This window comes from Microtus pennsylvanicus, chromosome 17, assembly GCF_037038515.1.
Source record: "Microtus pennsylvanicus isolate mMicPen1 chromosome 17, mMicPen1.hap1, whole genome shotgun sequence".
Classification (NCBI taxonomy): Eukaryota; Metazoa; Chordata; class Mammalia; order Rodentia; family Cricetidae; genus Microtus; species Microtus pennsylvanicus.
Window position 1 is genome coordinate 33953037 of NC_134595.1, and position 25384 is coordinate 33978420.

Here is a 25384-nt window from a genome sequence, read left to right on the forward strand (position 1 = left end):
GAAAAAGGCATGTTGAAATGTATTAGAATCAACCTGTACAAAAAAAAATTAAAATATAACCTGAAACTGTTCAAGTTCAGAAAGTCTAGTCAAGTCCTTTTCTCTGGTCAGGAGTATGTCATCAGAGGGCTCTGGATTGCCAGCCAAGGAGGGGCAGGAAGGAAGGAGAAAGAAGCAGCAATGGTCCTTCACCAATCTGAGGAGCTTCGGCACCACCATTCCTACCCCAGGGATGGCCAGGAGGCATGAAAGATCTCAGGAGAGCAAATATTGGCAGACAATCCCAGTGGGCAGCTGGGCCTAGGTGCCAAATCAAGGCTGAGCAGTCAGGGACAGCAGGAGGAGTGGCCGGCAGAGGACACCAAGCAGGAGAAATACCTCTGCCACCCTCCACTCATACTCAGATACCAGAGGTTAGTCAGCCCAGAGCTCCCAACTTGAGGAGAGATCCTGGCTGGGCTGAAGAGGTTGAAAACCCAAAGGGTTAGTAAACAGAGCCCAGCACCACATCCCTCCATGGCCTGAACTGGCACTGCCAACAGGGGTAAGGCAGGAGGGGGGACCGTGGCTACCTGACTAGAGACACTTGCACCATTGTGGGTACTGTGGTACGTGGGGCTAGAGAAGCACGGCCCCCTCTTCACTCAGAGAGGAGCCTCCTCCACAGTCATCCCTCGGGACTGGGTAAACTGCCTCCAGCTTAGGACCAGCCTGACAAAATGACATGGAGCAAGAGAACAACTGGGGGGGGGGAGCCCATACACAGAGACAGGAACCCCTGGAGGGAAGCTGGGCAGTGTCGGACCCTGTTGGGATGGCATCCGCTGAGCCCCTGAGTCTGAAGGGAACAACTAGGAAGGGAGGCGAAGGAGGAGCAATCGTTTTCCGCAATGGTACCAATGGATGGGGAGGTACTGGTGAGGGGTGGGCAGGTCTGGAACTCACTGCAGCTAGAGAGGGGAGGAATAGGGCCTGGGTGTCCCCTCCCCACCTGACCCAGGCCTGGTGAGTGCCAGCTGCCCCAGCCGGCCCTAGTGGCGGCTGGAGACCAGACCTTTCACTTTGGACATCTTCTTAGTTGGCTGCCTCTGCTCAGTATGAGGGGGACACTCCCGTTCAGCCAGCTGCTGTTCCATTTCCTGAGCTGAGGAGGATGCTGTTGCTTTGAGTGTCTTCTTGATGTTGCTAACCTAGAAGGAGAAACAGAACTTGTGTGACCTGCCTGTACCTGCAAACCTGAAACTCACCAAGTCCTGTTCTCACTCTAAGGACCACCTAAAGAAGTGGCCCAAATCCTCTGCAACAAAATCTAAAATGATATTCAGAAACCCAGAGGAAGACACACGGGCTGTTCATAAATGAAATGGAAATGAGTTCAGCAAAAAAAACATGGAACTAGGAGCTAGAAAGATGGCCCCAGAGGCCAGAAGAGGGCATCGGCTTCCCTGGAGCTGGAGTTACAGGTAGTTGTGAATCCTCTGGAAGAGCAGCAAGCACCCTTACCTGCTGGGCCATCTCCCCAGCCCACACGTTTCTACTTTAAGAACCAGTGTTTGGTATAAACAGCCTTCGTTTACCTCTGCACCCTGGGAGCATCTGTGAAGGATGTATTTAGACCGGGCTTTCCAGATCAAATGGATGCAAGTTTCATACTGAATCAGTATCGCTGTGAAGGCTGAGCATCCAGTGTCTGGAATGACTTGAACCTGCAGTGTTTCAGATTTCAATGTTTTTCAGGATTTGGGGATGGATAGGTTTGGGGATATGTTTTACTTATGCTCAAAAGTTTCTTCAGATTGGGGTTAGAGAGATGGCTCAACAGTTAAGAGCACTTGTTGCTCTTGCTGAAGCAACAAGAGATCCTTAGTTCAGTTCCCAGCACCCACATCTGGCAACTCATAACATCCCATAGTTACGGGGGATCTGATAACCTCTTCTGGCCTCCTCAGGCACCCAAATACATATGGCATACACTCATACAGACACACAATATATACATAAGTAAAAATAAAATCTTTTTTAAATGTCTTTTGCCAGACATGGTGGCACATACCTTTAATCCTAACACTGGGGAGATGGGGGTAGGCAGCTCTATGTGAGTTCAAGGCCAGCCCTGAACTGGTCTACACAGTGAGTTCTAGGCTAGCCAAGACTACATAGTGAGACCATGTCTAAAAAATAAGTAAGTAAATTGATAGATACATAGTCTTTTAATAAAAATTACAACTCCTTTAAAAAAGTCTACCTAGGCCTGGAGGGATGGCTCAGCCGTTAAAGGCTAGGCTCACAATCAAAAATATAAGAGTCCGGTTCCCAGCACCCACGGCTGTCCCTCCAGGTACCATTGTATTAAAAAAAAAAAAAAGGCCACCTAGTTGGCTGAGATAACACGATCAGCAAAGGGCATACCTTGCAAACACAGGACCTGATTTTGATTCCAGAACCCATACACAAAATGCCAAGCATAGCAGAAGACATTTACAGTCCCAGGGGTCAGGTGGCAGAGACAGATCCCTGGTCCCCACTGATCAGTCAGCCTGACCTACTTGGAGACTTCCAGGCCAAAGAGAGACTCCATTTCAGGAATGACACCTGAGGTGCATCCACAGGCCTGTGCACCTGTACCCACAAATATACACGCAATGGGAGGAAAGGAGGTGGCGGAAAGATAGACAATGGCAACTAGTGCTTCTGCCAGGCAGTACTGAACTGAGTGCAGATGCCCACGTCCAGGACCCAAGAATGGCCTCCCAGGCAGGTCTACCAGTTAAACCTACTTTAGTCTCAAAGACTAAAGGTACCCAACCATCTGCACCCCCATCTTTCACACCCATTTGATAACAAGTACTCCCACAAGTGTGTCTTCTTTGACCTAAATCTGACGAGGGCCCTTCAGGCTTCCTTCCTCAAGGAATTGGCCTAGAGGCTGCCTCTGCCCCACCCCACCCAGGGAACCTAGAGTTGGCAGAGCTTTTCAAAGCATAGGCATCAGGAACTTCCCAGTGGGTGTACCTGTTAACAAAATGTAGCCTGGTACTATCAGATCAGAGATCCTAAGGACAAGCAAGAGACAGAAGGGCTCCCCAGGGGGAGGGAACGGGGAGAACTCAGGGCAGTGCAAGAGACAGGCAGGTGTGTTGATAGGTAACCATAGTCCCTGGACTCAAGAGGCCGAGGCAGGAGGACAGAAAGCTTGAGCCAGCCTGGGGTGGACTTTAGAGAGCAAGTAAAAGCAAAAAGAGCAAACAGAATCAAGCCCACAGGAAAGGCTGCGGAGATGTGAGAGATGGTGAGAATCGCACTCTGAGGTTCCCAGGAGGCATGGTTTTAGCAACTGTAACAACTGAACTCCTGAGGGATTTTCTCCACAATAAAAAATTGCGCTTACTCTTGTTCTATTCCTACGTGAGGGGAACACAGCCTAGTCTGTAAATGTGTAACAATAGCTATATATTAATATTCCACAGAACACCACACACAGCCACATTCAAATATAAAGAAAAATACATTCCGAAAGCAAATGCAACGAAGGGAAGCTTCATGATGCTGCAAGCCACATTCCTCTCCCTCCAGAGTGCTGCTCAGGGGCACTGCAAAACCGTGGAACGCTACTGTTGTATTATGTCTCCCCCAGGTACGCCGAACTACATTTAAATATGTTATTTCTTCTCAGGCAGTTTGTCATAGGGTTGACTGAACTCGAAGGGAGGCTCTAGAAGGCACAACTCACCAGAAAGTTGTTGCTCTGAGATCTGAAAGGAAAACATCAAGTTTCTCCCTTCTGAAGAGCAATGGAATTTAAGGACAAATGGGAAAAAAATATATTTCACCTACTCAATCGATAAAAACGATTGTAGATCTGAGCCAAGCATAAGAGAAGAAACAACACAGGAGGCTGTGCCAGGATCACCTCTGTTCTTTATGTATGTGTTCCGTTCAGGCGAGGATGCCGTAAGCACCTGAAGCACAGCTCAGCCATGAGCACCTGCTCCCGACACCAGACCATGAACAAGGTGCTGAGCTCTGCCCTCTCTCTCCACATCAGTCTGCTCTAAGTGTCCTAGAACGCGGTTGGTTAACACATTAACTGGTATGAAAGAGGTGACCTTGCCCTGTCCTCACACTTCTTTCAAATTTCAATACTTTTTAATGTTTATTATTCTATGTGTATGTGAGTGAGCCTGGGCATATGTCTGGGTACATGGACAAGGACAAGCCATGGAGGCTAGAAGAAGGCATTGGACCCCCTGGAACTGGAGTCCAGGTGACTATGAGCTACCATGTGAGTGCAGAGAGCCAAACCCAGGTCCTCTGCAAGAGCGGTGAATCCACCTAACTGCTGACCTATCTCTCCAGCTCCCTTGTACCCATTTTTAAAACACATCGTCACCATTTCTTTTCTTCACCAGCTACAGAGTGTGCGTACACTGGAGAATTACATGTTCTATAATCTAGGCCTGCTCATTCTTGGCCACATCCCTACCTTCCAGCACCAAACCCCAGGCGTGTTTAAGGGCTATTTGTTGCATTCACAGGAAAGCACATGACACAGACAAAAACACTGCAAATTCATATCTCGGCACACCCTAAGAGAGGAACAAATGTCCCTGTCTCTTTACCTCTGCCTCCACCTGCTGCTGAGTCCGGTGGTGGTTCTCTTTGTACTGGTTGGCTCTCAGAACTTGCTGTTCGATGCCCAACAGAACTGCCTCACAGCCGTCACACCTGCAATGGAAACACCAGCCCTGAGCGGCAGTGAGGCCCGAGCCCTCCCGAGGCCCAGCACTTGATGGGAATTCCTTCAACAACCCCTCTGCTGGACGCCGTACCAGTCCCTCTCCTTCCAGACAAGTTCACAGATACAGTGGCCTGGGGGAGTTTCCTGGAATACAGCTCTAGCTTCCAGTCTTCGCAGCCCGTAAGAAACAGTGGTACAGACTAAAAAGAGGGAAGGAGGGACAAACTCTACAGGTAACCCTGGCTGGTCCCTTTCTACAAGAGAAAAAAATACATTTTCTAAACACATGCTATTTTAGAGATTGCCTTTGTCCTCAGAATTTGACGTTATTTCCTAGTTATCAACAACTTCTCACTTTTATTTTCCCACTTTTCATTTAAAATTTTTAAAAACAGGCTGGGCTCGGTGACATAAGCCTTTAATCCCAACACTCAGGAAGCAGAGGCAAACAAAGGCAGGCCTGAGTTCAAGGTTAGACTGGTCAACACCAGCCAGGTCTACAAACTGAGATCCTGTTTCAAAAATAAGAACATTTTGGAAAAGCAATATAATGAATATTCATATACCGCCCACTACTATTCAATATGGTCAACATTTTGCCATATTTGTGCTATCTCTCAGGACAATAACTCTTGTTTCTAACTGACCTCTAACATCTAAATAGGAGTTCTGAGAGTCTCTTTCAGTGGCTAAAGTGATGGCTCAATGGTTAGTGCACTTGTTGCTCTTACAGAGGAGCCAAGTTCAATTCTCAGCACCCATGGACACGCTCACATCCATCCATAATTCCAGCTTCAGGGGCTCTGATATCCCCTTCTGACATCTACAGGCACCAGCGAAACACAGTGTACTTCTATACATGCAAGTAAGACACTTATAAAATAAAAATGAATACATACATTCTTTCTTGGGACAGAAAGAAAAGGTGTATGCATATGTTTCTCTGTGTAACCCTGGCTATTCTGGAACTCACTCTGTAAACGCTGGCTTCCAACTCACAGAGATCTGCCTGCCTCGGTCTTCTGAGTACTGGGATTAAAGGGGTGTGTCACTAATAAATAAATCTTAAAAGAAGAAAAATCTGGGTGTGGTTACACTTGGGAGGCAGAGTCGGGCAAATCAGAGTTTAGGGCAAATCTTAAACTTGATCTAAACCATGTATCCCTGGAACCTGGGACACACAGTTCCAGGCAACCCTGGATTAGAGAACAAGGCCCTGTCCCCAAAACAAAAACAAAAACAAAGCAAGGTTCCCTATCTCCCAGCACAAAGCTGTCCACTCTGCGTAATGACACACAGCATGCTGTGAGCCTCCCCACTCCCAATAATGTTCTCTCCCTCCAAACTTCCTCACGATTCCCTAAGAAGCACTGGCTTTATAAGCACCAAATCATTTCAACCTCATAGCAAATCCTTGCAGAACATGTAATCACTTTTGCAAACATCAAATTCTACTAACATAAAACTATATCCCTAAGTCCCAGTTCTTTTCCTAAATTCACTTACTTTTTTGGGCAGGAGGTTGTTTGGGAATTAGAGTCTCCAACTGGCCTCCAACTCATAATCCTTCTGCCTCAGCACCCTGAGAGGTGAGATTACAGGTGTGTGCCACCCAGACAATTATGACCTATGCTATGCGCCTGTGTTCCAAGTCACAAAAGCCCATTTAATATAGCCCTCATGACGTTCCACCAGCACTAACTAGCTGACGTGCTACTGACAAACATTACTTCCTGAGCTTGGCCAAACTGAGTTTATGTTTGGAAGGTGCAGACTCAGTGCCACACAGCCAGGAGGCAGAGATCCTACCTGCATCTCCACATGAGTATTTTATGGCCCACTGTTACACAGCCCTCCTACATTTAAAGTCAGTTTTACAACTCAGGCACAAGGAAGCCTGAAATGATGCCTAATGCCACACAGCTGTCATTAGAAATGAAGCCCCACTTTCAGTCTCCATGTCCTAGCGCCTCAGTTTCCCAGCTGCCCCAAGGCCTATCACAAACCCTTGGCTGACTTCTGAAAGCCACAGTTTTGTAAAGAGAGACACAAAGGGCGTACGAGAAGCCCCCCTCCATCTCCCAGCCTCACCACTCGTGCAAGGTCTTGACAATATTGTTGATATCTTTCTTTCGGATGTCACGGCCAATGCAGAAATCCACTTCTAGCAGCTGGTTTCGCTGGTCCAGCTTGCCCTGGATGATGTCCGTGTAGACTGCCTCAATAATAAGGTCTTCTAGTTCCCGGAGATTCCTCATTTCCAGGTCCTTCAGCAGCACAGAGTAGGGGATACACTGTGGATAGGTCACATGACAGTTAGAAAAAACACTTGGCAAGCACTACAAAGAAACAAAAAAATTCAAGTATTACCCACAAGGCAATAGCTGTCTCTCTGTGCTTAGGCAATGCAGGCCAGTGGTAATCATCAATATCTAAGACAACAGGAGATGGATAAATAAACTGTGGAACCTGTGACACCCAAACAAGATCCACAGCACCCAAGGAAGCACCTTCCTAGCTCTCTGCTCCCCCCTTCCACACCCATCCTCTGACAGATGCTAAACACTCCTTCCACAGCAAAGAGAAATACTCAGTATTCACTACACTGCCACCTTATGGAGGCTTGAAGACTTTGCATAAAATGCTGAACGGCTGCAAGCTTCAAACAGGGCTTACCCAGTACAGTAGAGGCATAGCAAAACAAAACAAACACACACACACACCACCACCACCAGCAGCAGCAGCAGCAGCAGCAGCACCAACAACAACAAAAACCAATCGCCTCGCAGGCCAGCACATCTACTACCTACAGAGGCCAGTAGAGCTGGGCAGTTCAGTGGATCCTGAAGTTTGTGTTTATTTCTCAAACTCTTATAACCTACATCAAATCTCCAGTAACAGCCCCTCATACTAAAAAAGAGAGTATCTAAACATATATATTCTATAAACCCTGAGATATCAGAACTAGTTTAGAAATAAAGGAGAAGCAGGCAAGAGGAAGGCGAATACAGAAGAGAAACACAGCAAGAACACCTAGAAGGGTTTCCTAGAGATTAAAGCATGCTCTCCAGGGGGATGGATGGGTATAAAATGATCGGCCTCGAGAGAAGAAAACAGTCTTCCTACTCCTGGCCAAGTGTTGGTGGCGCACAATCCCAGCACTTGGGAGGCAGAGGCAGGTGGATCTCTGTGAGTTTGAGGCCAGCCTGGTCTACAAGAGCTAGTTCCAGGATAGGCTCCAAAGCTACAGAAAAATCTTGTCTCGGGAAAAAAAAAAAAAAAAAAGACAAGAAGAAGACAGTCTTCCTACTCTTTACCATGCTTAAGAGGTCCATGACTAGGAAAAGAAAAAGGTCCTTGTGCCCCGATTCCCCTGGAAAATAGGGCCGACTAGGCCACGAGTATAGCACAGTGGTGGAGCACCAGACAAACATGCACAGGCACTGAGTTCCAACCCCGGAGTTCAATCTCCAGAACAAGAGAAAGGGAGGAAAGGATGAAAAGGGGAAGAGGAGCTTTGCACCTGAAATACGGGGCTGGCGACCAGAAACCTAATCTGTGATTAGATAACTGAAAAGACAATCAAGGAACAAACACACAACTCTTAATTACAGAGGAGAAAAGCAAACTTATCACAGGCATACTCTCATAGCAAGACACAAATAAGGAGGGGGTAAGCCAAAACCAACTATACATTAATGGAGTCTGGCCCTTCTCTGTTAAAAGCTGTAAGCTACTGGCTGCAAGGCTTCTTCTAAACTGGCTGAGGCAGAGAACCAGCAGTTATGATATGGTGGAATTTGACAGGATAAGTCCTAATGTTGGCATATGAAAATTAAATAAACACAAAGTTAGCAGATAAGGAAAAAATTCAATTAATGCGGTTAACCCTGAAAATCCCAAAGAAAAACAGAACAGGTATCTATCTTGCCAGGCAGGAGCATACCTTTAATCCCAATACTCAGGAGGCAGAGGTAAGTGGATCTCTTTGAGTTCAAGGCCAGCCTAGTTTACAGATCAAAGAAACCTTTTATAGAAAGAAAAGAAAAGAAAGAGGGACGGAAAGAGAAAGAGATAGAGACAGAGAAAGAGAGAAAGAAATAAAGAAAAAAGAGAAAGGAAGGAAGGAGGGAAGGAGGAAGGGAGAGAGGGAGGGAGAGAGAGAGGGAAGGAGGGAGAGAAAGAAAAAAGAGAAAGAAAGGAAGGAGGGAGGGAGAAAAAAAGAGAAAGAGAGAAAGGAAAGCAAAACAAAACAAAAAGAACTGTATCTCTCTGGACTAGTGGTGTGGCTCAGTGATAGAAAGTATTTGCCTCACATGCACAAGCCTTGAATCCAATCCCCAGTATCACAAATCAGTTAAACTCCACTCAGCCCAACACAGCAAGTCTTTCCCCCAGCATGAGTGCAATCAATGTAGTGCACCAGGGAATCAGGAAGCTGTTAGCTTACTGCAAGAAGCCTTACTAAGGCCAGGTATAGTGTGACACACACGTAGCCTAGCATGTGGGAAGCTGAGGCAGGAGGATTGCCATGATTGTGAGGTCAACCTGTGCTACATAGTGAGTTCAACAGCCTTGACCACATAGTAAGGGTCGGTATCACATAACAAAAACAGTCAAAAAGACACCTTTTAAGAGCATTTAGGTAGCAGGCTCCTCTTAACCTGCATGAAGCCCCATAGCATGCCAGAAGAGAGACATGATGCATCAGTCACTGCTGGGCTTGCTTTTCCAAAACAGAATGGGGAGTGACTGTCCACACATTTTAGTTGCCAAGTACATTTCATGCATTTAGGATATTACTAGCTGCAAGTTCTTTCACTGATGGCAATAAGACACCTGAGCCGGGGTTCAGATGAAGACAGGAAAGGTTTGGACAGTACCTTCATTCTTGATGCCAAACTCACGATGGTAAGATGTTTCAGCTTGTTCTGCTGAGCTGCGCTCAGTTCTGGCAGGCTCTCCTTGTTGGCTGCTCGGTCCCACCCACCACAAGAATCAAGACACAAAATAAAATTAGGATTTATTTTTATGATAAGTTCATCAACTCCCCCACCAAATCTACTACTAGATCACTGTCATGACTGCGCACTTACACTCCCCATCACAGCCCTACCTTCTCTGGAAGACCATGTGCTTCCAGAAAGCAAAGACAGGAACTTAGTATCAGAGCTAGACATGAACAAACAAATGACGTGACCGACTATCTTAATGGAATAGTGTTGTGCCCTTGTGAAGCTCAGTGAGCATGTTATGTGCAATGCACACGTCTTACAAGGAGAATCAGGGAGTCGAGGATGAATAAACTCTCGGCTATGTTGGGAGCTGCACCACACAACTCCAGAAGCACCAACTATGTGGAGTACACAATTCAATAACCCTGGATGTGTCCTCAGGTTTGTTTTGTTTTGCTTTGTTTTATTGTTGATTTTTTGAGGGAAAAAGGGTTGAGACAGGATTTTAGGTAACACAGGCTGACCTGACACTCATTATGCAGTGAAGGATGACCTTGATTTCCTGATCCACCTGCTTTTGCCTCTGCCTCTCAAGTGCTGGATTACAGGTGTAAGTCACCATGTCCAGTCTCAGTCTTGCAATTGGATGTTGCTATAGCTACAAATCCAAAGGTAAAACTACCAAAAGAAAGATACAAACTACCAGAAGAGATAGTTATGAGGATAGAGAAGACAAAAAAAGAGAATAAAGGAAGAAAGAAGAAAAGGGGGGACAGAGAAAGAGAGAACAAACAAATACAATCTCATTTGGAAGATGCAAAACCACAAAAATGAAGGTTTCATGGAAGAAGAGTTTGAGATGAACCTTGAGGGATGAGCACAGTTTTAGTAAACCAATTTTTGGTTTTTCAAGACAGGGTTTCTCCATGTAGTCCTGGCTATCCTGTAACTCACTCTGTAGACCAGGCTAAACTAGACTCAGAGACCACCCGCCTCTGCCTCCCAGAGAGATGGGATTAAAGGAGTGCCCCACCACCATCTGGCTGGATTTTTTTTTTCTTAAACATAATGTTGAAAGACATCAAACAACAATTCGTCCCTTAAACCTATACTAGTTTTTTATCCTACTTGTGAATATTCATCTGTTTTGTTGCCCACATCCCATAAGATTACAGAAAAAGGCACATATATCACATTACCCTTTTTCTGGTTTCAAGACAGGGTTTCTCTGTGTTACAGCCCTGGCTGTCCTGGAATTCATTTTGTAGACCAGGCTGGCCTCGAACTCACCTCCCTCCTGTCTCTGACTCCCAAGTGCTGGTATTAAAGGCGTGCAACACCACCACACTACTTTTCTTTAAAAATATTTGTATTATTTTTAATTATGTGAGTATGTCTATATGTGGGTATCTGCATATATGTACAGGTGCCTTTAGAGCCAGAAGCACTAGACCCCTAGAACTGGAGTTATAAGGAGCACTGAGCTGCCTGATGTGGGTGCTGAGAACTGACCTCCAGTCATCTGCAGAAGCAACATGTGCTCTTCACTGCTACCTCCCCAGCCCCACGTTACCTTTTTAAATTTACTAAATTCTAAATCCTGAAATATTTAGCTTAAAGACTTACAAAAGTGTTAGGAGGCAGAGGCAGAAGGATCTCTGTGAATTCGAGGCCAGCCTGGCCTACAGAGCAAGTGCCAGGATAGCCAGGGCTACACAAAGAAACTCTGTCTCAAAATATAAAACAAAACAAACAAACAAGGCTTATATAATTACACTCATTGTATAGACAGGGAAACTGAGGCACACATGTGATCATTTAATTTGCTAAAAGACACACAACTAGAAGTGGATCTAGAATCTAATGCAGGCAGTCTGGTTCCAGAATCCAGGCAATGCTGCCTCCTTAGACAGCGACAAAGAGCAGGTCAGAGAAATGTCATGTACCAGAGTGGCAAACAGTTCAATCTGACAGCAACACAGAATAAGTAGAAGTGGCCAGTGGAGAGGACGATGCCAAGGAAACAGGGGCAGGACTCTTGAGTCCCAGTCTACTTTTATACTGTCAAAAGAAGAGACAGAAGAAAGAGAGGAGATGAAAGGAAGATGAAACTAGGAAAGCCAAAAAGAATTACTTAGAAATAAAGGTAATATTTAAGCCTGCAAGCACCTCATTCCTGACTATTTAATGTTTCTTAATATTTTATTTACTATTACTGTGTGGGTGTGTATAATGTGTGTGTGAGTGTGAGCACAGTCGTGCTACAGTGTGCATGTGGAGGTCAGAGAACAACTTTCCAGAGTCAGTTCTTTCCTTTCACTAGGGCTTCAGGAACTGAACAGAAGTTGTCAGCCTTGAACCAAGTGCTGTCACCTACTGAGCCATCTTAAGGTCCCGCACCCTCAACACTGACAGGGGAGACAGACACAAGGTCCCGCACCCTCAACACTGACAGGGGAGACAGACACAAGTTCCTACACCTAACCAAGGAGCTATTTGTAACTGATACCTGCTGGGGAAGGGAAAATGAGTTTTCTCCAGCGGAGTGTCACTGAGTGTATCAGCCGTACCCCAGGGTGGGCCCCATGCCCAGGAGTAGTGAGACAACACAGAATGGACTCCATGGGCTTGTTTTTTTCAGAGGTTCTTTTTGCTTTTTGTTTGTTTTATTATTTTCTCTTATTATTTTTACTTTTTTCTTTTTGAGAGAGAGAGAAAGCATGAAGTTGGGTGGGTAGGGAGGTGGAGAGGATCTGGGAGGAGTTGGAGGAGAAAGAATATGATTAAAATATATTGTATGAAAAAAATTAGCAAAAATATAAGTGAATTAAAATAAAAACATTCAAATGAGCTAGGAACGCAGTGGTATAGTGGTTTATTGTGAAATAGTAAAAATGAATGTAGACATGATGGCACATATCTGTAAGATGAGAAATTGGGAGGTTTAGGCAGAAGGACCCAGAGTTTGAAGTCAGCCTGAGCAACATAGCAAAACTCTGACTTTAAAAAAAAAAAGCCTGGTAGTGGTGGCGCACGCCTTTAATCCCAGCACTCGGGAGGCAGAGGCAGACGGATCTCTGGGAGTTCGAGGCCAGCCTGGTCTACAAGAGCTAGTTCCAGGACAGGAACCAAAAAGCTATGGAGAAACCCTGTCTCGAAAAACCAAAAAAAAAAAAAAAATTAAAGGGGGGGGAGGGTGAGTGGGGGAATGGGAGGGAAATGGGAGGAGGGGAGAAAGTGGAAATTTTGAATTGTATTATTTATAAAGCAATAAAAATTTTAAAAAATTAAATATCTTAACTATAGATTGGACAAAGGCCTGGGAAAGGCAAGGAATGAGACTGCACACACAATCTAATTACACCTACATAACACCAAACAAGCATAAAGGAGGAAAAACACCCAGCATCATAATGCTAAGGGCAACTTCATGGTTTATAATGTTTTCTTATTTTCCAGATTTTCTTCAATATAGTAATCTTATTTTGGAGAACATTCAAGCTGGGTATGGTGGTTCATTCTTATAATCTCAGCACTCAAGAGAATGGAGCAGGAAAGTTTTGAGTTCAAGACCAGCCCATGCTACACATAACCCTATCTCAACAAAACAAAGAAAGCAAAACAAGATTTTTTTTCTTAAAAATGTATATGTGTGTGTGAGTGTGTGTGTGTTTGCACATACCACAGAGACAACCTGCAGAGGTCAGTTCTCTCCTTCCACCATGTGGGTCCCAGGAATTGAACACAAGCCATCAGTCGGGCATCCTATCAGGTGCCTCTACCTGCTGAGCTATCTCACCAGACCTTCAAAGACTTTTAGATAACATTTAAAACACTGAACTGGCAGGTGTGATGAAGTGTGCCTTTAGTTCCAGCACTCGGGAGACAGAGGGAGGAGTATCTGAGTTCAAGGCCAGCCTGCTCTGTATATTGAGTTCCATGCCACCTTACAAAGTGAGACCCTGTCTCAAAAAAACACTTGATTATTTTGCTAGTTGAGTGCCCTGTAAACACTACTGCTCAAGACACTGATCTGGGAGATATACAGGCCTCTGTTCACTGATGCACACACACACATAATCCCCATTTAACACCTAGGACATTAAAGGTTATCAGGGAAATGCTTTTGTGAAGTTACCTTCGGAGCACAGAAGATGGAGATATGGTCACATCAGTAATTAGACTTGCTTACCCTGCCCACACCCACACATAACTCTACCACCCTACAAACAGCTGGCAGTTACCACGAGCTTCAGATCTTCTGCAGGGTCTTAGCCAACTCACCTATGTAATCTGGGTACGTTCCGTAGGCAAACAGGTTCAGCAACTGCAAGTACGCAGCATTAGCTCCTTCTGCAAGCTGAGGAAGGAAAAGTTCATCACAAAACAAATTTCCACTAATCGCTACAATAGGCTTTTTTTTCTTTCTTTCTTTTTGGTTTTGGTTTTTCAAGACAGTGTTTCTCTGTGAAACAGCACTGGCTGTCCTGTAGACCAGGCTGGCCTCGAACTCACAGAAATCCACCTGCCTGTCTCCTGAGTGCTGGGATTAAAGGTGTGCGCCACCACCACCCAGCTTCACTACAATATTCTATAGAGGACTTGTGACCAAATGTCAAGGATGTCATTCATGGTCATTTCTTCTGTACTATTTTATTAGGTATTTCCTAAGGTCCTTTCCACTTCTGATTCTTGGAGAAAAACTAAACAAGACTATTTGAGTTCAAAAGGGAATCTTCTTCTTTCCTCGGGAAGACATTTTGCACAACATATAAGATGTTCAAGTAGCTTCTTCTTCCTCTCTCTCTGCCCCTTTGCCAGCCACTCCACCACAAAGCTCTATGCACCAGGAGCATCAAGTCTTCTCGGGATCTCCCCTGCCTTAAAACAAATACCGAAGGCTGGGAGTCTTGCCTAACATGCACACAGAGCTAGGTTCAATCCATGCTGCATAAATGTAACTCCTCAGGTGGATGCAGCAGGATCAGGAGCTCAACACCACCCTGTTACCACTGAGTCAAAGTCGGCCTGGATGAGCTGCGAATGAGAGCTCGTCTCAAAAGAAAAAACAAGAGAGTGTGGTGATCCTGTCTACATACCAACTGTTGCTGCACATGACATGTGTATGACATGTATGTGTGGTTATGTATGCAGTGCACATGTGTATGATCACAGAACAACTTTGTGGAGTTCATTTTCTCCTCCCACCTTTATGAAGGTTCTCAGAGATCAAACTCAGATCATCAGGCTTATACGCCACCACCTTTACCCACTGAGCCATCTTGCCAGCCCCCAATTTAGTATGGTGGCACCCACTAAAACAAACTGCATGACTAGTTCCAAATTTCAGCACTAAATATGAACTGTGAACCCTGGCCATCCTAGAACAGTGTAAGGTGTGACAGAATGGCTATACTGGAACAGAGTTATCATCCTGAGCCAAATAAAAATGTTCATTAATTTATTTCACTTATGTCATGGGATGGCAAAATGACATCCATGGGAAAAAAATGCAAAGAGTAGCTGAGCTGTATCACACAGCTCAGGCTTATGATCCCTGATGCTTATAAAGCTAAAGGAAGGAGATGATGAGCTCAAGGTCAGGCTGAGCTACTGGCTTGGGGGCCTCAGCAAGACCCTGGCTCAAAATAAAAGTAAAAGGAAGACTTGCACATAGTTCAGTGTCTGAGTACCTGTTCAGCATGCAGAACACTGTATGTTCAATCCTCAAAGACACACACACTCACCATCTCTTCCCACTTACCAAACCCCATAAAGCAAAACAGGGACAACATTATTCTATTTTAGCTATCTAAAAAAGAGTTCCAACAATTGCATCCATAATTTCAGAATTCTGACAAGCAACTAGTTTATTCCTGGCTCAAACAGGAACAACAGAAAGAGTAGGCAGGCAAAGGAGATTTGCTAAGCCCCAGTAAGCTCCAATGTGAGAATGCTAGCATCCTTACATGCCCAAAGCTGCCCTTTCGAGTTATCATGAACATCCTCAAGTCTCAGGACCAGAGTAGAAGAGATTCAGTAACGAACATTGAATCTAGCACCTACTTTTCATACAATTACAAAGTTAGCTAGATCTTTAATGCAGATACTCCAAAACTTCTCTGACTGGCTAAGTCTGTAAGGTCTTGCCAGCTTGTTTTCCATCCATTTCTTCTTAGCCAGTTCTCAACAATCACAAAAAAAAATTACTTGGCATGTTCATTCAGGAATCTGAAGAAACACATTTCAGCTAGTCAGCTTTCCTATTGGAAAAAGAGCCTAGTCAAGGACACTCCCATAATTCCAGCACGTGGTAGGTGGAAGCAGGATCAAAGCCAGCCTAGGAAACACAAGAGTCAATCTCAAAAAAACCAAAACTAAACAAAAAGCCTAACTCTCAAATCTTCCTCAAAAAATTATTGATTGAATCTTTCTGTTTGTTTGTTTGTTTGTTTTGTAGAGTTTCTCTGAATAGCTCTGGAGCCTGTCCTGGAACTTGCTCTGTAGACCTGGCTGGTCTAGGAACTCAGAGAGATCCACCTGCCTCTGCCTCCCGAGTGCTGGGATTAAACGCATGTGCTATCACTGCCTGGCTTTGACTGAATCTTTACTCAAAGTCTACTACATGTCAGCCCAAGGAAGCCATGGTAAGCTTAAACGACTCTGCCCTCACAGACCTTACTATAAGTATAACAAGCAAGAGTTACGTTAAATAAAAACTTACAATTAGGCCAGGCAGTGGTGGTGCACACCTTTAATCCCAGCACTCAGGAGGCAGGGGCAGGGAGATTTCCATGAGTTTGAAGTCAGCCTGGTCTACAAAGTGAGTTCCAGGACAGCCAAGTTTACACTGAGAAACCCTCTCTTGAAAAACAAAAAACAAACAACAAACAAATCCTTACAATTAACAAAATAAAATCAGGTCGGCTGGGAATGTGGCTCAGTGGAACTATGTACAATGACCCAAAACTGACTGCAACAATAAAACAACACTGTCTGTGTCTAGATCATGGGGATTGTCTTACTATCTTTCACACAATGAACAACACAATCTAGTTTTATTCACTTTAAGGGAACACTGAATAAAAGAGCTCTAAGACATTATCCCTGATCTCCTCTCCACCAATTCCAAATAAGAGGGTACCAATGTTAAAATTCGCTGGAGACCTGGAGAATGAGAAGAATATAGCACAGAAAGACTGTCTGAAAACTATCCTTACCTCCTGAACATTGGCCAACTCCAGCAGTTCTCCAAACACATAGACTCCAGGAGCCTCCAGCACCTGGCTGATGAGAGTGGTAAGAGCTGAGCCACTGGTACCCTTGGCTAATAAAATAAACTGCTCCAGGAGGTTGCTTGAGGGCTTCTGTTCACCTGCCATTCTCTGGTCTTGAGATCTGTCCAGAAGGAAAACGGGTCAGTCATTCTACCACCTTTCCAAAGTGTGAACTGAGTGCTGGGTCAGACACAAGAACACTTTAGTTTCACAACTCTCCATAAAACAGCCCCTGAATCTAGATACAATAACCACTTTGTGAGATGGGCAAACTTCACCTTGGAGTTAAAGATATTCTGCCCTCAATTCTGAAGTTGTTCTGAAACACACTGTCTAAAAGACACTTTCCTACCTGTTCCATCAGAAGCATCATCTTCTAAGTCCGTAAAGCTGACCAGGACACAGGGGAGTTTCTTTACACATGTTTTATATCTACCTCATTTCTAGGCTCTATTAAAAGACAGAGAATACTGCCCATACAGAGGCAATTTTTGTGTCATTAGAATCACACATACAGGAGCTGAAGAGATGACTCAATGGTTAAGAGCACTAACTGCCTTCCAAAGGACTAGGTTTAATTCCTAGCACCCACATGGTGGCTCATACCTGTCTGTAACTCAATTCCAGGGAATCTGACACCCTCACACCAATGCACATAAAATTAAGTAAATTTTTTTTAAAAAAAAAAAAAGAAGAATCCCACCGACAGCCAGGCACATATCCAAAACAAAGAGAAAACAGAGCCGCATTTCATTTCATCAAAAGCCCATTTTCAGAGCTCCACACTAAATCAATGCTTAGCATATTATACAAGGCACTGGCTTGCCCAGCAATGGGGGAAAAAAGTCATTTCAGCATAGGAAGGTGGGAAAAATAATTACAAAATTAAGCAATGATAATTCAAATCTAACCAGGCAGTGGTGGCACGAGCCTTTAATCCCAGCTCTCAGCAGAGGCAGTAGGATCTCTGAGTTTGAGTCCAGCCTAGTCTACAAGAGCTAGTTCCAGAACATCAAGGGCTACACAGAGAAACCCTGTCTCAAAGAAAAAAGGAAGGAAGGAAAGAATGAATGATAGAACGAAAGGAAAAAAGACAATTCTGTAGTAATAGGAGCGGCGGGCTGTGTCCCGCCACCCTGCCGGCCACCCAGCATTTTCAAAATATCTATGTTGGATTAGTTCAGCAGCATTTATGAACAAATATCTTTTAGCAGCTGTTGCTCTTTTCTCAGCATTCAAACAATTTAAAGAGAGAATAATAGCATACAGTATCAAGATTCTCTGTGTATTTTCCATCTTTGTACGGCTTTATTTTGACCTCTATTTCGTTTATTTTTACTTTTATTTTATATTTTCTGTATATCTTTGACCTGGAATAACTCTGTAGACCAGGCTGTCCATGAACTCTCAGAGGTCCTCCCAGAGGCAGATTAAAGGTGTGTTCTACCACACCTTGAAGTCACAGAGTTCAACTACGAGGTCAATCTACCTCGGTCTCCCAAGTGTTGGGATTAAAGGTGAGTACTACCACACCCAACTACTCTTTCTCCCCTTTGTTTTTTACTTTAAGAACTTTGACGTTTAGTCTGCAAATATTTTTAACACTATAAGTTATTTAAAAATTTTCTTTGTCTTTGACGCTCTCTTTACTGTATCTCTCTCTGTTTTTCTGACCACATGAGTCTTTAATTTACCAAGCAATCTCAGTAGGACTAAAGCCGTGGCTTTGCCGGCTAGATGTAGCCCATTCCTTAGCTTTCTGCCATTCCAACCTTGTGGCTGAGGTACTGGCCAGAGCCACATTCAGTGCCACAAGTCTACAGTGTTTCAAGGTCCTTGCCATCAAACAAGCTGCAACAGACAACACTCAAGTCCTCTCTCTGTAGCTGGCCCTCCTGCCTCAAACAGTCAGAGTTTGCCCTGGCAGGACAGCCCAGAAAGCCGGTATTTTTAAACGGCGCAGCTTTTTTCCTGCTATGTCTGAAAACCGAAAAGCATGCGTTCAGCTTTTTGTCAACACCGGTTAAGTGTTTCGTGGCAGGACCTCTTAATGAGCTGCAGGGTTTTGCAGCTAAAGCTGAGTCAGGAAGCCTCTCTTAGATGAGAGCGCTTGCTTGCTTCTAGCAAGCAGAGCAGACCCGAGAAATCGCTGCTACCAAGAAAACATGCTTTACTCTTTCCCAAGCTTTCTCAGGCTTTCAGTGGATTCAACTGTCCACACGTCTGGGCGCTATTTTGTAGTAATAGGAGCGGCGGGCTGTGTCCTGCCACCCTGCCGGACACTGGCTAGCTTTACACCCGAAATAATTACACGGAAACTGTATTCATTTAAACACTGCTTGGCCCATTAACTCTAGCCCTTACAGGCTAATTCTCATATCCCGATCAACCCATCTCTAATAAACTGTGTAGCATCAGTCTTACCGGGGAAGATTCAGCATGTCTGACCTGGCAGCTTGCTTCATGGCGTCTGGCCCAGAGAGGGGAAGCATAGCGTCTCTGCTCCAGAGAGCAGAGCTGTCAAGTCTGAGCTCACTTCCTCTTCCCCCCAGCATTCTGTTCTGTTTACTCCTCCCACCTATGTTTTAACCTATCAGGGCCAAGCAGTTTCTTTGTTGCTTAACCAATGAAATGAACAGATTGATATATGACACTCCCACATCACAATTCAAATCTAGAAAATACATTCTGTTTAAGTCAAAAATTGCATTTTGACCTCCTGCCGATATGGACATTTTAACAAACATGACTCCAGAACTTGTACAAAATCTTAATAACTGGATATGAAGGAACAATGCAGATATTGTTTTTCAATTAATTTATCTATGAGAGCATTTTGCCTGAATGTATGAATGCACCATGTTCATCCCTGGTGTCCATAGAAGCCAGAAAAGGGCATCAGATCCCCAGAGAATGGAGTTACAGATGGTCTGTAAGCCATCATGTGGGTGCTGGGAATCAAACTCAGGTCCTTTGGAAGAGCAGCCAGTACTCTTTTTTTGTTTTTTCTAGACAGGATTTCTCTCTGTAGCCCTGGCTGTCCTGGAACTCCCTTTGTAGACCAGACTGGCCTCAAACTCACAGAAACCCATCTTTCTCTGCCTTCCAAGTGTTGGGATTAAAGGTGTGGGCCACCACCACTGCCTAGGCAGCCAGTACTCTTAACAGCTGAACTATCTCTCCAATTCCCAATCCCAATGCAGATATTATATTGTCATCGTCAAGATATTTGGTACAGAACAGTTCATCAATTGTGTAATATACATATATGCTGAGTGTGTATGGGCTCTAAAGGAACATCACATAAGATTTGTTTTCCAGAAATGATACACACTGAAGAATGTGACAAAATGAAAGAAAAGGGGCATGGGTGTGTGGGTATGAATGAAAAAAAAAAGTCAAAGAAGAGCCCTTTCAGGATATTAGGAAAGGTAAGTATGTTGCCTCATTTAGGGTTACCTAAGATCCTCTCAGAAACAGAAAAGGTGAAGTGCTAGAAAACAAAGAGTTCTAAGGAAGAAAAAGGAAAGCCGAGGAAGGGAAGAAGAAAGGAAGAAGGGGAGAAGGGGAGGAAGACAGGTGAGGAGAAGAAGACTAAGTTAGAAAATGAGGAACAAAACCTGGTCGTTGCCTCCACTCCCAAGCAGACACAACCGAAAAGATGGGAGTCTCAGCCAAGAGACTAAGTGGAAGGAGCAGAGTGGGAAGAGAGTTGGGGATGGGGAGAAACTCGGGTGCCTCTGAAAGATCTCAATCTCAAGAGCAAAGTCTGTGGGGATAGCGTGGATGGAATAAAATGGTGACTGACGTTTTTCTTCTGAAGTGGGAGGCTCCTCGAGGAGGAGGTTAGGGACGGAGTGGAGATGAATTCCCGTCTCGGGAAGACGCTATTCTGAAGCGCCAAAAAGGGTCAAAGGAAACAGCTTCTATGGGAAGGGGCGCATCGAGGGCAGCTACCGCGTGGAAGACGACAGTCGCAAGCTAGACTGGACGTCAGAACTGGTGGGCTTGCTCCTAGCCAGCAGCACACAGTGAGGACCTCCCGGTGTCCTGCAACGGGGGCGGGGCGGCGTGGCCATCTGCTTTCTTGGGAAAGCCTGCGGGATCGAAGCAGGAGGTCCAGCCAAGACCAGCGGGACCTGCCCTCTTGCCGTCTCCTACCTGTCCGCTCCGACTCTCTGTCCTCTTCGCCGATGTCTCGGCCTCCCAGAGCCTGCTTGCAGGTTGTCAAGCTTCCATGATCGGCCGGGCGTCCGGCGCTTTTCTGTCTCCGCCGACCCGTCACCGGTGCTGTTCCCCCGGAAGCCTCCCACCGCTGCACTCGAGTTCCGCCTACACAATGTTCCTGCTCGGCTTTTACAACTTCCCACCTAGAGTGAGACTGCGGCGGGAGAGGAGGGTCCGAGACCAGCTGCAGCCCCAGAAGCAGAATAAAAGGCAAGTAAAACACAGGGCCCGACGAGAGGAATGTGGCCTAGGTAATTGCCTATATAGTAGCTGTCATCATCGCTATCCTGGGCCAAAAAGCACCCCTTTGGCTGAACTTTCTTTACAAGTGAGCCCTCAGGCAACTGCGGCTACCTTGGCATTCTGACACACTATTTATTGAACTATTTTTTTTATTTGACAGATGTCCATATTTATCTTGCCAGATTCTCATAAAACTATGACTTGTATAAAATACTCTCATTTTCCGGTATGCTAACTAAGGCTAACAGTTGAAGTCAGTAAGTAGCAATGTTGGAATCCAGGCTCACGGAAGCCAAAGACTATGTTCCTAACCTGTACTCTGAAACTGTTTACAAATAAGCAGATCGAAGACTGAAGAGATGGCTCGGAGGTTTAGAGCATTTGATGCTGCAGAGGGCTAGGTTGGGTTCTTAGGACCCACAGAGCAGCACACACTCACATGGAGCTTACACCCACCCAAAGGAAGGCTCGTTCCAGAGAAATCCAATGCCGTCATCTGGTCTCTGTGGGGACCAGGCATGCACATGGTGCACATTCATACATGCAGGCAAAGATTGCAAATGCATAAATAACGTTAAGCGTCTATTGCGTTCTAGCAGGAATTACAGACCGTTACGGGGTGACAAAAGCAAAGTTATTGCCCTCACAGAGATCCAGGCTAGTAAGTGCCGTGAGAAAAGCTGAAATCACAGAAAATAGATTGGGGAAGAAAAACTAGATTGGGTGGGGGGTGTTGTTTTGATGGGGGGGTGTTAAAACATGGAAGAAGTCAGGCATGATGGCACATGGCTTTAATTCCAGCAAACAGGAGGCAGAGGCAGGCAGATCTCTCTAGTGCCCCTCCTCCCAGTCTTCCTTTTCTTATTTTTACAATGTCCTTCTCTCATATTTTCCTATAAAAATTCTATTAGCCATCTACTCAATGTTTCTTAAATTCAATGGAAAGAGCAGTCTTTTTAAAAACTTAAAATACTCTATTATATTAAATTAATCATTTCTGGCCATGGGCAGATCTCTAGTTATTGCCCAGCCTGCTGCTCCCTTACAATGTACTTAATAACTTTCTCTTTCTCTTAAAAAAAAAAAGGAACTGGAGAAACTGTGTAGTAGTTGAGAAATCTCATCACTCTTGTAGAATACCCAGGTTCAGTTCCCAATACACACACACACACACACACACACACACACACAGCAGTTTACAACCATCCATAAGTCCAGTTCCAAGGGATCTGACACCCTCTTCCGACATCCAAGGAGACCAAGCATACGTACGGTGCACATACATGCAAGCAAAACACTCATACACACAAGATAAATAGTTTTGGCTGTGAGCCTAGCCTTTAACAGCTGAGCCATCTCTCCAGTCCACACATAAAATATAAGTAAATCTAAAACAATTTTTTAACATCTGTACTGGGATAGAATGTAGGTGAGCAGTAAAGCGCTTGCCTAGCACAGGCACGGTCAATCCCAACACTGATACAACAACGCAAAAGAGATCACTTATATTTCAAAAGACGCTAGTAAGAGAATGAAGACATGCCACATTCTTGGAAAAGACATCTGCAAAGTATATGTCAGAAAAAGAAATCTGTAAGACTACATAAAGAACTACAAATCAGTAGGAAGACAAATGCCTAATTACAAAAAAATGAGCAAAGCTTAGCACTTGACAAAAAGCCCACTCAGATAAGCAGAGAAGGTGGTCAGCATCAGAACACCAGGAATGTACACTCTAACTAAATGCCACATTTAGCCAGAATGGCTACAATTAAAAAGACTTATGGCAAACACCCAGTTTAAACACCAACTAGAACTTTCCTTCATAGCAAGCAAAAGCCTCAGTTCTCAATCGTTCTGGAAAACTGGTGATGTCCGCTACCCCTGACCACATGCATATTCTACAAGGTTAACAACTCTTTTCCCTAAAAACCTATGCAATGTGTCCACCAGAGGAAGCACACAGGAATGCTCACTTCAGAACGTAGCCCTGTCAATGATCAAACTCAGAAGTCCCTCTATTTTAGAGGAGATAAACTCTGGGGTTTATACGTACAATTTGCCAACTGAAAAAAAAAATGGTACAAACACAAAACTACTGATTAACAAGAACGCCAGACATACCCTATACACTCTGTGTGATCAATCACATTCAAGTGAAATCTACGCACAAAGTCAAATACGGACAAAATATCCAATAGCCATGAAAGCAGGAGAATTGATTACCTCCAGACATGGGGATGCAGTACTGATTGGGGAAGGGCATGATAATGATTTGCATCTTGATTTGAGTGGTACTGATGGGTGTGTATATCTTCTCTCACAGAATGTGTGGCATATCTCAGTAACAAAGGCAACTCAAGATGAAAAAAAATTTAACATGAGGGAAAAATCTCATCCTTAGTGGTTCTCAACTTTCCTTCCTAATGGCTCATCCATCAATACAGTTCATGTTATAGTGATCCCCAACCACAAAATTATTTTCATTGATATTTTATAACTGTGATTTTGCTACTGTTATAAAGCATAGTGTAAATATTTTTGGAAATAGAGATCTGTCAAAGGGACTGTGACCCACATGCTAAAAACTGCTGTTTTAAATTAAAACGCTACTTCTACCATAAAGTTTTAGCAGCTATTGCACCTCTAAGGCATTCTCCACCTGATCTTAACCAAAAGGCCAAGAGGTAATCCTCTTGGCATTCTAACGTCTTTTCTTTTATGTCATTCATCACTCTATCTTGAATCTCCTTAACTCCCTAAACAGTTATGTATCTTCCAATGACGGTGACATAGCTTTCAATTACTCAGTACCTGAGCCAAAAAAAAAAAGTTTGTTGAATTACTTGAAAGGGGAAAAAAAATGGGTAGGTGTTCAAATGGGTATAGTGGAAACAGGAACAGGAAAGAAGGCCTAAGGAAGGACATAGGCATCTTTAAAGAGGGCTAAAACAACTCTACTTTTTGGAAAAATCATATTAAATGTCAACTTGAATGACAAAAAAAAAAAGCAAGTCAAAATAGCAAGACCTATCTAGACTGAGGAAATCACACTATCACACTACAGCCTCTTTCAGGAAATCCAATATGCTTACCTATTCTCTGGGCGTTTCAACCTAGTTGGGGAAACTGCTAGTTAAGGAGAAAAACAATCACATTGTCATGCTGCTAAAAATATCACCTCCCTAGGGTAGTGGAAAGAGACCACACTGCAGGTCAGTGGACTTAAAGCTAAATTCTAACTCTAGAACTTGCTGTGATCTGTGGCCAATCTCTGCCTCTCCAGTCCTCATCTCCTCATATTTAAAAACTAAAGATTAAAAAGTGATTGCGTTGCTAAATTCTTTTAGGTCTTCCTATACTGACACTGAGTATACAATCCTTAGTCTCCCAGTCTGAAGCAGAAATACAACATAAACCCTGCAAAACACGTAAAAGTGCACCCCAGACTGATAAACTAGCACTATTTGAGGAAGTCATTTTGTTCTATTATCTTTCAAGGCTTAATACGTGGTTTTGTTAGTTGTTTGCAGTCTTACCATGGTTTGCAGACTTCTGAGTTCCATGTAAACAGAAGTTAACTGTCGGTGGGCTGTCCTGTCTCCAGGGAGAAAGAGGACGCTCCCGCCGGGTTTCAAGTAACCGGATTCAGAAACCAACCCTACAGACGGATTCCAAATTTGCGCACACAGCGCGGCACACTGGAGCCTAAGTTAGAAAGATGGAGCGCAGAGTGTGCTGGGATTTGTAGTCCCCGGCTTCTAATGGTGAGCTGGGATAGCGTACTCCCTGGAAGGCTGGGAAATGTAGTTTCTGCCACCTTGCACAGAGCAGCCTGCCACAGTCTCAGACCGCTAGTGTGCCCGGCGACGGGAGCAAACTCCCCAAGCCTCTGAAGATTTCAAGCCACCGCTCCGCTGGGACAAACTCTAGGCAACAACACG

At 44.5% G+C, this 25384-nt stretch overlaps 1 protein-coding gene across 4 annotated transcripts; it reads right to left on the reverse strand.

Moving 5' to 3' along the window:
• Positions 1-25379, reverse strand: Cops7b (COP9 signalosome subunit 7B). Of its 4 annotated transcripts, XM_075951191.1 has the most exons (9): positions 21132-21262; positions 16914-17091; positions 13978-14053; positions 9622-9710; positions 6830-7032; positions 4620-4725; positions 3911-3912; positions 3731-3778; positions 1-1190 (listed from the first exon to the last, which is right to left on the reverse strand). In XM_075951191.1, the coding sequence occupies exons 2-9, from the start codon at positions 17073-17075 to the stop codon at positions 1058-1060; spliced, it is 819 nt and encodes a 272-aa protein (XP_075807306.1). In that variant the 5' UTR covers positions 17076-17091; positions 21132-21262; the 3' UTR covers positions 1-1057. The 4 variants fall into 4 exon arrangements, with proteins under 4 accessions (XP_075807306.1, XP_075807303.1, XP_075807304.1 ...); XM_075951188.1 differs by lacking the exons at positions 3731-3778; positions 3911-3912 and adding an exon at positions 24980-25379 and having other exon boundaries at positions 21132-21381; XM_075951189.1 differs by lacking the exons at positions 3731-3778; positions 3911-3912; positions 9622-9710; positions 16914-17091; positions 21132-21262.
• Between the last annotated feature and the right edge of the window lie 5 nt (positions 25380-25384).

Bases quoted from the DNA above. Each gene is read 5' to 3' on its own strand.
- Cops7b (XM_075951191.1), bottom strand. From the start codon at position 17,075: ATGGCAGGTGAACAGAAGCCCTCAAGCAACCTCCTGGAGCAGTTTATT. The intron at 14,054-16,913 runs GTAAGGATAGTT...TTCCTTCCTCAG, and splicing joins AGTTGGCCAATGTTCAGGAG to CTTGCAGAAGGAGCTAATGC. The intron at 4,726-6,829 runs GTGAGGCTGGGA...TTTCCATTGCAG, and splicing joins GTCAAGACCTTGCACGAGTG to GTGTGACGGCTGTGAGGCAG.